Source organism: Pimephales promelas, chromosome 14 (genome assembly GCF_988280905.1).
Source record: "Pimephales promelas chromosome 14, fPimPro1.hap1.1, whole genome shotgun sequence".
NCBI classification, from domain to species: Eukaryota; Metazoa; Chordata; class Actinopteri; order Cypriniformes; family Leuciscidae; genus Pimephales; species Pimephales promelas.
In genome coordinates this window covers 4823183-4837439 of record NC_142782.1, presented here as the reverse complement: position 1 = coordinate 4837439, position 14257 = coordinate 4823183, and the positions used below count along the sequence as shown (strand labels likewise).

The window sequence follows — 14257 nt, the reverse complement described above, 5'->3', positions numbered from 1 at the left end:
CCTAGAAATATCTCAACCAATGGTGTATTTTGACATCGACCAGCTGTGCACCTAGATGGAGATCCCACAATCCTTCACAACTTTTCAGGCAGAATTAATGAACAAGAGATCCTGAAATGATGACTGTCGTTAGACATCTGTTGAAAAAGGATCTCGTTACATCCTCATTATCTGGCACAAAGTGATTCTCAGCAGAGGCATGCATTCAGACATCTGCTTGGAAAATGCCTGTGGCTTTAGAAAGCTAATATAGAAACATGACGCTTAACAGTGTTTTACCCTTTTAATTATATGAAATATTTTTTTTTTTTAAAAAGAAGAAATGTGCTTCCATGTTTGTGCTGTTGCATTTGTAAGAACATAAAAAGATTCAACAACTGAGACGTAAACTAAAGAAGTTCCAAAGACATTCGACGAACAGAACTGGAACGATGTGTCCCTGAACAAAGAGTTGATATCAAAAGTAGCAGTCAGTATGTGGTGTTTCCACCAGTGCCACAGTGCATCCTTGCCAGTGAGACTTTGCTCCATTCTTCCACCAAGGCACTTGTAAGTTCTCCAACACGTTTGGGGGATGTTACAGGCATTGCATTTTGTTGCTGTGTTCACATCTGCAGGTCTATGGCACGTTCACACAGGCGATCGGGGACCTCAGTGTCTGACGCCCATAAGCCTTAGGGTCTTTAAAGGATTAGTTCACTTTTGAAAAAACTTTTGCTGATAATTTACTCACCCCCATGTCATCCGAAATGTCCATGTCTTTCTTTCCTCAGTCGAAAAGAAATTAAGGTTTTTGATGAAAACATTCCAGGATTTTTCTCCATATAATGGACTTCAATGGGAACCAAACGGTTCAAGGTCCAAAAGACAGTTAATAACAGTTTCAGATGCAGCTTCAAATGTCTTTAAACGACACCAGACGATGAATAAGGGTCTTATCATGCGAAACGATCGGTTATTTCAAAACTTATTCCAAAAATGTAACTTTTCTAAGGACAAATGCTAGCCTTGCTCTATTCTGTGAGGCGCGTTTGTAACGCCACGTAATACGTAATTACGTTCAAGAGGTCACGGGCGACGTAGCCGGAAGTACAGAATCAAAATCGTCCGACATCGTTGTTTTTCCTTTTAATTCCCTTTTTTGTAAACGGCGTTTGAGTTAGTTTTCACGTTCAACCTATGCGTTCAACTTGTAAACACTCTGACTCTGTACTTTCGGCTACGTCGCCCGTGACCTTTTGAACGTAATTACGTAATACGTGACGTTGCAAACGCGCCTCACAGAATAGAGCAAGGCTAGCATTTGTCCTTAGAAAAGTTACATTTTTGGAATAAGTTTTGAAATAATCGATCGTTTCGCATGATAAGACCCTTATTCATCGTCTGGTGTCGTTTAAAGACATTTGAAGCTGCATCTGAAACTGTTATTAACTGTCTTTTGGACCTTGAACCGTTTGGTTCCCATTGAAGTCCATTATATGGAGAAAAATCCTGGAATGTTTTCATCAAAAACCTTAATTTCTTTTCGACTGAGGAAAGAAAGACATGGACATCTTGGATGACATGGGGGTGAGTAAATTATCAGCAAAAGTTTTTTCAAAAGTCAACTAATCCTTTAAGGATTAGTTCACCCAAAAAGAAACACATTCTGCCATTGATTTCTCACCCTCATGTCGTTCCAATCCCAAACATTTGTTTCTTTTCGGATCACAAAGATGAAGATCTTTTTAATGAAATCTGAAAGCTTATGTCCCTCCACTGACAGCTGCGCAACTACCTCTTTCAAGCCCCAGAAAGGTAGTAAAGTAATCCATGTGACTCCAGTGGTTTAACCTCAATTTCATGAAGTCATCCACGAGTTTATGACAAAGTCCATGATTAACCACTTTATTTATAAAATATTATCTCCAAATATCTCCAACGTAAGTTGAATAAATTCCCTATTTAAAGGGATACTACACTTTGAAATGAATTTTGGGTATGTTTTAGCTTACCTCAAGGGCATCCAAGATGTAGGTGTCTTTGTTTCCGCAGTAGTTTCAATTTTGATATTTTTAGGTCAAACCGTTCTTGTCTGTCAGTCATATAATGGAGGTCTATGGTCACCACCTCAAAGAGCATGCACAGAGAAGTCCAAATTAAACATGATTCAATGACTCGTAAATGTAAGTACACATTGATGGCCTAAGACACGAAACGAGCGGTTTGTGTGAGAAAACGAACAGTATTTATATAGTTTTTACCTCTTGTAACCACAGTCACATCCAAGTACTCCGAGGGCGCGTGCGCTTTGTGGTTGTGGTTACAAGAGGTAAAAAACGATACAAATACTGTTCGTTTTCGCACAAACCGCTCGTTTCGTGTCTTAGGCCATCAATGTACTGTATACATTTACATTTAATTTGGACTTCTCTGTGCATGCGCTTTGAGGTGGTGACCATAGACCTCCATTATATGACTGACAGACAAGAACGGTTTGACCTAAAAATATCAAAATTGAAACAACTGCAGAAACAAAGACACCTACATCTTGGATGCCCTTGAAGTGAGCTAAAATATACCAAAAATGTATTTATTTCAAAGTGAACTATCCCATTAAGGGTGTAGGGGGGCGATTTTGGTTACAGCCATTGGTTAAACCCTTTTAAATAAAGATCTATAAGTCTTATTTGAATTTTATGTAATCAATTATATTGGTCTGTCTAAATATTTGATGTATAGATATAACATTTCATATTCTGATTGGATGGAAGGTTCGCAGTAAAACTATTTAATTCACAAGTAGTTCCAAGTCAGTTTATTCACCCTTCTATATTAATGCGCTGTTTTTATAGAAACACACACACACGTACGTCACTTGCACACATATCAGAGATCGCTCCGCATGCACACATAACTTTCAGGAGCATAGAAACTTGTTGATGCTGCCTCACAACTTTTATTAATAAAATTTTCTCTGCAATAAGGGTTTACATCACTGGTTTTGAAGTAATTAAACCCACAGCTTCATTGTTTGTAGAGAGAGATGCTGAACGGACTCACACATACATCTGTCATCTCTCTCTAATTAATTCAAATAAATTCTATAATTAATCCTGTTGTTTCTTTTATTGTTGCTGAGTTTATAATAATAAAGAGAATAGTGCAATAATCCATTACATGTGATGTAATAAGGATGAATCCATAAAAACAATCTTTGAATAAACAAGCGTTGACAATGACTGCATGGGCTCTTATAGTTCACATCACTTCCTGCCTCAGTCTCATTCTTGGTTTCATCTCATAGGACAGGAGTACAACTTCCTGAAGATGGAGCCTGGTGAGGTGGACTCACTCGGAGAGGTCTATGACTTCGACAGCATCATGCACTATGCAAGAAACACCTTTTCCAGGTTAGAATCTGCTCTTAGGAATATTGTCTAATTTTTCATAATTTCACTCATAATGTCCACTCCTTCTCTAATCTTATACAATATATATATATTAATTACATAAAAATGATATAGATCATAAACAAACATGCATATATACAGTTGTAATCAAAAGTATTCAACCCCATTGCAAATCAGCTTTATTGGCGAAATTTGAATGAACTTTTTGCAATGAACAAATCAAACAAAAGTCAATGAAATAATTCAACACAACAAATGTTTCAAGTGGTTTCCCCAAATTCAACTGAAAATGCTATTTTTAATGACTTCCGCAATCACACAAATCTACAAAACTCAACTCAAGCCCACCTGATGCAACTAATCAATGGCTTCATTAGTTTCACCAGGTGTGCTTGAGCAAGAACACGTGAAATATCTGAACTGACTAGGTTTGCTAGGTTCATAAGTTAAACAAAATGGTCCAAAAAGTTAAAGAAGAAATCATTGCCCTTCACAAACACGATACAAAAAGATAGCGAAGGCACTAAATGTTTCTAAGACACTGTTGGAAGCATAGTTCACAAGTTCGAAGTTAAAGGAACAGTGGTTAAACTATCTGGACAGGCCAGAAAAAGAATACTATCAACGGCTGCAAGCTAATTTCTTAGAAGGGTTTCAGATAAACCTTTGAGTGACTGCAAAAAACTTGGTGGCAACAGGCACTGAGGTTTTAGCTCGCACATTAAGACGTGTGCTAAACACATGCGGTTTCTATGCCAGAACTCTAAGACTTATACCACTGCTGACCCCCCAGACAGCAAACTGACATTGAATCAACGTGGAAACGACGTCTCTCATGACATTGAAACAACGTTGATTTGCTCATCGAATTAACGTTGAACCAACGTCAGACGCGGCATTCTTCAAAGCTAAATGAAATCGAAAATTGGTTTGCTTTCATAACGTTGAAACAACGCGTTGATTTCAAGTTGATTTTCCGTTAGTTTTGAAAGAATGACGCGTCTGACGTTGGTTCAACGTTAATTCGATGAGCAAAACAATGTCAGATCAACGTTGTTTCGATGTCATATTTCCACGTTGATTCAATGTCAGTTTGCTATCTGGGCCAAAAGAACTAGAAAAGTGCTCAAAATCGTATACATAAGCCACAGAAGTTTCGGGATTCTGTGGAGCGATGAAACAAAACTGGAAATTTCCGGTACATCTGGAGGAAGAAGTGTGAAGCATATGCTGAAATGAACACTCTGTCTACTGTTGTCCATGTTGTGGCTCAGTGATGCTCTGGAGCTGTTTTACATCCTCTGGCACTGGAAACATGCAGCGTAAGGAAAGCAAGATGGATTCATTGAAGTATCAATGAGGGTGAGGAATCAGTGAGGAAGCTGAAGCTTGGGTTGTCATTGGACCTTCCAACAGGACAATGATCCCAAGCATACCTCAAATTCCACCAAGGCTTGGTTGCAGAAGAAGTCCTGGTGGATTTTACAGTGACCATCACAGTCAGCTGGCTTGAACCCCATACACAATCTCTGGTGGGATTTGAAGAAAGCTGGTGTCTGGTTATACATCTCGTTTGGAGCAGGATATAACAGCAAAAGGGTGTTCTACTTAGCATTAAAGATGCTTGCCATCAAGGGGTTTAATAATTTTGACTCTGCAGATGTCATTAAAAGTTGCATTTTCAATTGGATTTGGGGAAACCACTTGAAACATTTGTCATGTTGAATAATTTTGTTTACAACCGTGTATATATCAAATAAATCATTTAAAATGAAATATAAATAATATTAACCAGACAATTATACTTACATTTTTACATGGCAAATTATAAAACAGACAAAAATTGAACTGACTTACACTACCGGTCAAAAGTTTTAGATCGGTAAGATTTTTTAATGTTTTTAAAAGAAGTCTCTTCTGCTCACCAAGGCTGCAATTATTTAATTTATTACAATTTAAAACAGCGGTCTTCTATGTGAATATACTGTATAGTGAAGTGTAATTTATTCCTGTGATCAAAGCTGAATTTACAGCATCATTACTCCAGTCTTCAGTGTCACATGATCCTACAGAAATTATTGTAATATGATGCTCAAGAAACATTTATGATTATTATCCACGATGAAAACAGTTTTTTAGATTTTTATTTCAGGATTCTTTGATGAATAGAAAGTTCAGAAGAACAGAATTGATCTGAAATGGAAAGCTGTTGTAACATTAATCACTACCATTCAAAAGTTTGGGGTCAGTAAGAATTTAGAAAAAAAAGAAATTAGAAAATACTTTTATTCATCAAGGATGAGTTAAATTGATCAAAAGTTACAGTAAAGACATTTATAATGTTAGAAAAGATTATATTTTAAATAAATGCTGTTCTTTTGAACTTTTTATTCATCATAGAATTTTGGGGGTGAAAATTGTACACGACTGTTTTCAACATTGAAAATAATAATTTATGTTTTTTGAGCATAAAATCAGCATATTAGAATGATTTCTGAAGGATCATGTGACACTGAAAACTGATGTGTAATCAAATCAGCTTTCAAATTAAATTCCAGGAATTTTAAATTAAATTCCAAATTAACATTTTAAAATATATTAAAATAGAAAACAGTAATATTTTTTTACAATATTACTGTTTGTCATTTTTTTTTTCATCAAATAAAGCAGCCTTGGTGAGCAGAAGAGACTTCATTTAAAAGCATAAACAATCTTACTGATCTAAAACTTTTGACCGGTATTGTACATTGAAGGAAAAAATATATACATATATATAAAATCATTATTTACTCATCTTTGGTCCATGACTGCATGCTGCTATTTTCATAGAATATATAACTCTTTCAAAATTACAATAGTTCATGGTGACTATGATCTGGACTAGGACATGAATTTCAGAATGAGGTAATTTTATATTAGCTATATAATATCATATGTGCTCAGAAATATGGGAGAGTTGTATGAGCTATTATATTTCAGCTTTTTCTCCCCCTGGTTTTTATTTTTTATCCGTGTCACTGTGAACTGTTTGGCAAGACCTGCATAACAATTCTTCAAAAATGTTTAGTGTTCCAAGAAAAAAAAAAAATAGCTCACAGGTTTGGAATGAAGGAGAATAAATAACAAAATTTTCATATTTGGACGAAAAAAATCACTGAGTTCTAATAGTTTTTTAAGAGCAGGTTTTTACGTTCCACTACACTGCTCTTTAATAGTTTTGTTCATAAACCTGTGCTAGACGGAAAAACAGTGGGACCGGATGCAACTGTCAGTTTTATTACAGTATGTCAAGTTAAAAGAAGTGCAAATGTTAAAAACGGATCTCAAGACATTGCATTTCTCTGCTCTGTAGCTCTCATTTTTTAAATGCAAGAACATGTTGCATTGTGAACGGGCCCTTAGGGGTAAGAAACCACCTTGAAATGCCTTAGCATGAAACCAGAACAACTACATAACAACATGTTGAAAACACTTAGCTAACGTGCAGCATAACCCTGGTAAACACTTTGGATTTTTTCATGGGCAGACAAACTATAATATAATAATTTTGTCTTTGTAATAGTCATAGTTCAAACAGCTATTCACATTGTTTGAATATTAATATTTTTTTGTTGAGGATTCCTCACTTATTCTTCATTATGAATAATTAAAGTGTCCCTATTATGCTATTTGAAAGGTTCCTAATTTAGTTTTTTAAGAAGTCCCATAATAGGTTTACATGCATCCAAGATCAAAACTTTCATTTTCTTATAATATACATCACAAAATCACCTCATTTCTCAAAGAGTCTGAAAACGGTTTGTTGGAAGATTCAGTCTCTCTAAACCCCTCCTTTCTAAGAGCCTAGTCTGCTCTGATTGGTCAGATGGTTCAGCCTGTTATGATTGGTCTACCACTCACAGCGCATGTTGTAAGCACTCTGTATCTTCCCCAGCGCTTAATAAACAGCGATACGATACGAAAAGGAACAATGGCGTCAATTTTCCATATAATGGTGCATTCACACCGGACGCGAATAGCGCGTCGGGCGCAAATGATTTCAATGTTAAGTCAATGCAAAGACGCATTACGCGCGTAAAAAATTCCTGCGCCGCGAATGAGGCGTAGAGCGCAGTGCGGTAGATGCGAATACGCCTCATTCATGCTTCAAGTTCGCGCGAATTGAGCGTCTGGCTCGTTAAGCGTGTTGCGCGCGAATAATTTAGTTAGCGCTATTTGTGCATTCACGCATTTGACGCGAATTCACGTCTGTAGCCCGAGTTGAAAAATCTGAACTTTGGCATCAATTCGCGGCGCGTTAACCAATCAGCAGCCTGCTGTTTGCTCACGTGGTGAAGTATCTGGATGCTTCAATAAATTATTCTGTAATATGACTAAATGTGGTTCTAATGCACAACAAAGCAAATATTGTATCACTTAAAACTTTCCCAGATAGCAAACTGACATTGAATCAACGTGGAAATATGACATCGAAACAACGTTGATCTGACATTGTTTTGCTCATCGGATTAACGTTGAACCAACGTCAGACGCGTCATTCTTTCAAAACTAACGGAAAATCAACTTGAAATCAACCCGTTGTTTCAACGTTATGAAAGCAAACCAATTTTCGATTTTCATTTAGCTTTGAAGAATGCCGCGTCTGACGTTGGTTCAACGTTAATTCGATGAGCAAAATCAACGTTGTTTCAATGTCATGAGAGACGTCGTTTCCACGTTGATTCAATGTCAGTTTGCTATCTGGGTTATTTCAATATACGAGACACGTTCATTTTGTATTGAATGTTATTTATTCCATATCTAGATTATATGAAATATTATTATGATGTAAAGACAACCAACATATGTGCATAAGTTCGTGTCTGGATGTGTGAGAGAGAAAAAAATCACAGGACAGGTTAATAATTTTTGGAGGCTAGCTCTATTTATCATCTCCAGAGCAAATACAGAGCGGTGAATCTCTCGATTAATGCTCTGTCGACATAAAAAAAAATGGCCGCCAACGGATTTCGATTCTGACACGCGTAAATTTCACTTCAAACTTTTGTTTTTACCCGCGTCAATTTCAATCTTGACGTACGAATTAACACAAAGTGGTCAAGCGTCAAACTAGATGCGGTAGTCGCGAATTTGACGCGCTATTCACGTCCGGTGTGAATGCACAGTTAGAGCCTACCCTGCTCTGATTGGTCAGATAGTTCAGTCTGTTATGATTGGTTTACCACTCACAGTGCATGTTGGAAGCGCTCTGTATCTTCCCCAGCGCTAAATAAACGGCGATACTATACGAAAAGCAACAATGGTGTCAATTTTCCATATATGTCCTCATCGTTTGGAAGTGCATCAAAGTGGATTTTCTTTAGCATCAGATAACAGCATCTTATCGACATGAACAACACAAACTAAACTCTTCCAGTCTCAGCTGCAACTAGTGTTTGAGGGCGGAGTCAAATTAGACTGTTTGCGGACCAAAGGCCATAAAGACCATAGACTGGCATTATGCAAATTTCTTGCATTGTTACTATAGGTTCGTAACAGGAAGTGAGACTGGAATTGCTGACGGCTTGTTTCGGCAGTTCAGAATCGATTCTTTCTTTTAAGAGACAATAGCTTTGACCTTTAAAACCGTTTACATTCACAAACAGCTATATAACACACTACATGAAAGGTTATATTTGGAAAAAGCTGAATGGGCCTGTAGATGCACTGTTTTATTCACACTTCTTATTAGTTTCCACAGGGTGACCTTTGAATGTGGCATCAGCACTTTGTCTGAGCATCTCGCTCCTCTTACACTCTTTCTGCTGAGCTTTCACAACGCCGCTATTGTGCTTCTCGCGTGCCTGTCAGTTGTTCGGAGAGTAATCTGAGCCAGTCGGTTTTCGTGTGTGTGGAAAGGTTCGGTGCGGACATCATCTAGCTTCAGTTCTGTTTGACGATCCGATCTCTCGACGTCAGCTTAATGTAATTAACTTCCTGTTTCTTCTCATGTCTCTGTGACTATAAAGGTGGGCGGTAGGACAAAACCTCATGGTATGATTTTGTTCTACAGCAACTATAGACATGTCTGAAAGTCTCTTCTGCTCACCAAGGCTGTAATCGTCAGCCGGCTGTTTATTATCATGTTAATTATTGTGCCTTTTACCCCAGATACCATACTTTTTCTTCCATTATTGAATAACTGTTCCTTTAACTCTTTCCCCGCCAGCGTTTTAAAAAAAAGTTGCCAGCCACCGCCAGGGTTTTTGACGATTTTCGCTAAATTTGAATGCCCCGCTGAATATTTTCTTCCATGAATATATGAAGATGATATATATAAAAATAAAGATCTGAGCCTCTGCTTTTAGGCAAAAAAAAAACGTTTTTATTTTATCTTCATCTGTTCTTTTTTTATTGCCTCTTGAACAGAGGTAGGTTTTGTCAAAAACACAACATTTTGGACAAAAAACTGAGAAAAAGGCATTTTTATCAAACAAGTGCATTTAAAAGCAGAATACATTCAGATGTTGTTTCCTTCATATATAAAACTTTCCAAAATAAATTAAAAACATAAAATAAATGTAAAATATATCAAATTTCCCAGGATGTAAGGGAAATGTAACTTTTGCAATAAAACTTCTGCCTCTGCCTCTCTGTGAACTACCTGTGAATAATGAATAATTGGAATTACAATAAACAGGCCTAGACACACACACACACAAATACATATTACAATGTGGTAAATGTGCACAAAGAGAGAAATAATTTGACAATTACACCTTCATATTTAGACAGCCACACATAAATGCCTGCACACACACATACATATTATAGTGTCATAATATTATACGATCTATCTGCGGCACGTCCATGGCTAGAACTTTCTGTGACAACATGTGCATCTCTCTCACTGACTACTCTGTCCCGATCAGATTCAGAATTATCAAATAAAGAGTGATCGGACTCCGAGTCCATTAACCTCCAGTACTTCAGCCATATACCTCTGCATTGTCTGTCTGATACATTCTCACTACTCCACTGTTTGAGACGATTGCAATCTGTTTCTCTGATCAAAGAGTTGCGCAATCATTCAGGACATGCGCGCGGGTCTTCCTTACCGTATACCACCTAAAACACGGATACCCGGAAAATTCCGTGTTTGGCGCAGATGCGTTTTTTCATTAAACACGGAAAATTCCGTGTTTGGCGGGGAAAGAGTTAATGACCTTGAAAAAAACTGAAAATCATTAACAAAACTTTTGTCTTTAGTGATTCTCATTTGCTTCTTAAATCTACAACGATATTAGATTCAATTGGCACAGAATCAACTTTGCGTTGCTGTCTGCGATCGCGCCATCAGCCAAATTTCCTTGCGCATCATCAAACGCGGTTGTTAAAGGTGCAGTATGTGAGATTGACGACTAGTGGTTGAAATGGGTACTGCAGTTTACAAATATTGCAGTTCGTTGTTTCCCGCCCTCTCCTGCTCAGACTCGACGCTCACACGGGTTGCCAGATTGAGGACACGCAACAGGAATGAGCACAATTGACAATGGAATGAGAGGAGACTTGCACTCTGTAAGTTGATGAGTTGATTTATTGATTTATGAGTTATCGCGTTTTAATATGCTCTGTTTCATAGAAATTTTTAGATGGGTCGGAAGGCTTTTTAGTTCGGGTAGTATCTGCGATCTCTGACGCAGTTTGTTCTCTGGCTGCAATATGCTGTGTTTTCCTTGAGGTGTTAAAATACTATTGGGTAAATTAGCAATGTGCGGTATCCCAGACAGCAAACTGACATTGAATCAACGTGGAAACGACGTCTCTCATGACATTGAAACAACGTTGATTTTGCTCATCGAATTAACGTTGAACCAACGTCAGACGCGGCATTCTTCAAAGCTAAATGAAAATCGAAAATTGGTTTGCTTTCATAACGTTGAAACAACGCGTTGATTTCAAGTTGATTTTCCGTTAGTTTTGAAAGAATGACGCGTCTGACGTTGGTTCAACGTTAATTCGATGAGCAAAACAATGTCAGATCAACGTTGTTTCGATGTCATGTTTCTACGTTGATTCAATGTCAGTTTGCTATCTGGGATCGCTCTGACCAAAACAAAAACCGACATTCCGACACAGAACGCACATTTGAAAGTAAAATAACTGGCTGTAGAAGCGTTTTTCAGAGAAACGAATATGTGGACTATGTTTCCTAAATATCTGCAAACATTTTATGGTATTTTTATGGTTCAGTACAGTCAAAAAATTACATATAGCACCTTTAAAAAATGTTGAGGTGAATTTTGTGCCATCTAGTGGTTTAAAAGTAAATTAAGTAAAATGCGCCTTTTACCACGGTGTGCCTTTAGTCCTGTTGTACCCTATCTATCGTGGTATAGATTTATCATAATCTCTACAATTAAACACATTTCTACTGTCGCATAAATTAAAACCACCATGTGATGGAGCCAATAAACTTGGACAATGGTTTAAAGATTAGGATTTATTCAGCTTTCCACCAGATTTACTTTTACTGTGCCACAGAGAAAGATAAACAGTCTTTCGTTCATGACGTGTGCTGTTTTTGTTTTCGAGAGTCTAGCATTGGTGACTTCAAATTTAGTTTGACATAGCAGCAGCAAAACTATAGACAAATAACAGTAAAGATAAGTGGAATTTGTGCAGAAAAGATCATTACTATCACCATTTAAACATTTCTACTCAAATGTGACTGGAGGAAATGAGATTTGAATTGGTGGTGTATTTTCAGCATTGAGCTAGCATGACGTTATTAATGTAGAAGCATTTTTATGTGTCTATACAAAACACTAATGGAAATTGTTTTATCATCTCTGTGATAACTGTGCCCCGTTGGACTGACTGACCCCTTACTGAACACGCACGCACACACATACTTATTTCTGTTGATGACGTCTGTGAAACCACTCAACCACTCAGTTATCCTGTCATTTAGCAAAGTGTACTCTGTTATCACTGTGGCTCTGACTTGGCTAGCTTTATGTTAGAAACTATTTGAGAATTTTTTTTCCACCTGTTTCTGGAATTTGTTGTTTTGGCATATCATTTAGCGATGACAAAATCCAAGCGAAAACTAATCCAAATCAAGTTTTACCACACTTTTAGTTGTGCTAATCTAGACTACAATTTAAGGTAAAATTTTTCCGGTTTCTAACCCGTTTTGTGTTATTACAATGTCGGTAGTTTATGTAAATGAACAATGTTAACTTGTTCTCTGTGTTACCTGGGCAGAGAAATTCATGTTTATTTGTCAGAAAAAGTCCACCGGATGATGCAAAATGATTTTGTGAAGACTACAGATTATCCTTCCGCATTTTTGTGTCCCCGCCCACAGACAGTCGGATCGACAGAGGGTTATTAATACCTAGAACAGTTATTGTAAGGGTAGGTGTATCACTTAAAATAGTATTGTAGTTTTTCTGTTCTTTAAACAGCCTTATTGTGCATTCTAGAGCCAGACCGATATATCGGCAGACCGATATTATCGGCCGATATTAGGCATTTTCCAAACTATCGGTATCGGCAATTATAATAGCCGATAAATGAATATTTCAAAATAAAATAAAAACGGACGAAACACGCTTCAACCATGTCATGAGTGTTGGAGTTGTGTAGTTTGTCCACCAGAGGGCACTCTACACCGTTCCTGTTGGCAACACTCGTTGAGTTCGAGACATACATTGCTTGAATAACAATTAAAAGAACTTCCCCAACAGTTCTCTTAACTCAAATAAGCTTGACAAAATTTGTGACTATAATGTCCAGTTTAAAAAAGAAACAAATAAATAAAATATCGGCCGATATATCGGATTTTAAAACCCAAAAATATTTGTATCGGCATCGGCCTTAAATCCTTTATCTGTCGGGCTCTAGTGTGTTTACACCGGATGCGAATAGCACGTCAGGCGCAAATAATTTTAATGTTAAGTCAGTGCAAAGATGCGTTACGCGCGTAAAAATTCCTGCGGCATGAATTGAGGTGTAGAGGTAGACGCGAATTGAGCGTCTGGCGTGATAACCACGAATGATTTAGTTAATGCTATTTGTGCATTCATGCGTTTGACGCGAATTCGAAAACGCGATTTCGCCGCGAAAACACTGTTCGTGGTCATCCAGGTTGAAATGTTGACTACAAACACAGAGGTTTTTAAAATTTTCCATTACTCTCTTCTATATTTGTCCACTACAACACGCTGGATCCATCACTGGGAACCAAAAGTAAATTACTCCCGCTAAACGTTTACTCTTTGAATTCAGGCACTGAAGAATAATACAAGTCGACGCCATTATGACTAAAAGTTTGCTAAGAGGTATTTCCTACTAAAGCATGGCCGTATTTGACCTGATGTAGCGTATCCATGGTAGACTAGTGGGAGTGGCCTTGGATGGCAGCATGCCAAGTGCATTATGGGTATTGAAGTTGTTGTTTTTTTTTACATATTTGTCAAAAGGGAGGACAACAGCTCTGTTTTTTTCTCTATTCAGATAGCACCGATTTACATTTTTTTTCCCGCCTTTCTACTGTTTAGCCAGCCAAGTTTTCTTGAAAGCCCAATTTATCAGCGGTGAAGTAACCCTTTTAAATGTGGCTGGTTTTCAGCTTGCAAATGTACTTCGCTGGTGTCAAAAAAGTACATACTTTTAAGACATATTACCATGTTATAAAAATGTCATGAGACCACAAAGCCCTCATGCTGTAAATGATTGTAACTCATATGTACTATACTGCTCAAAAAATTGGGATCAGAGTTTTTTTTTAAGATGTTAATAATTTTATTCAGCAAAGATGAATTAAACTGGTCAAAAGTAACAGCATGTTACAAAAGATTTTTATTTCTAATAAATGC

The 14257-nt window shown here is 37.3% G+C and overlaps 1 protein-coding gene across 1 annotated transcript in view; it reads left to right on the top strand.

The window, feature by feature from the left end:
* Positions 1-14257, top strand: part of bmp1a (bone morphogenetic protein 1a) — a 115047-nt gene that overhangs the window by 51134 nt on the left and 49656 nt on the right. The window contains exon 6 of the mRNA XM_089119300.1: positions 3287-3392. Coding sequence (XP_088975426.1) covers positions 3287-3392 — 106 coding nt within the window. The remainder of the gene's footprint in view (positions 1-3286; positions 3393-14257) is intronic.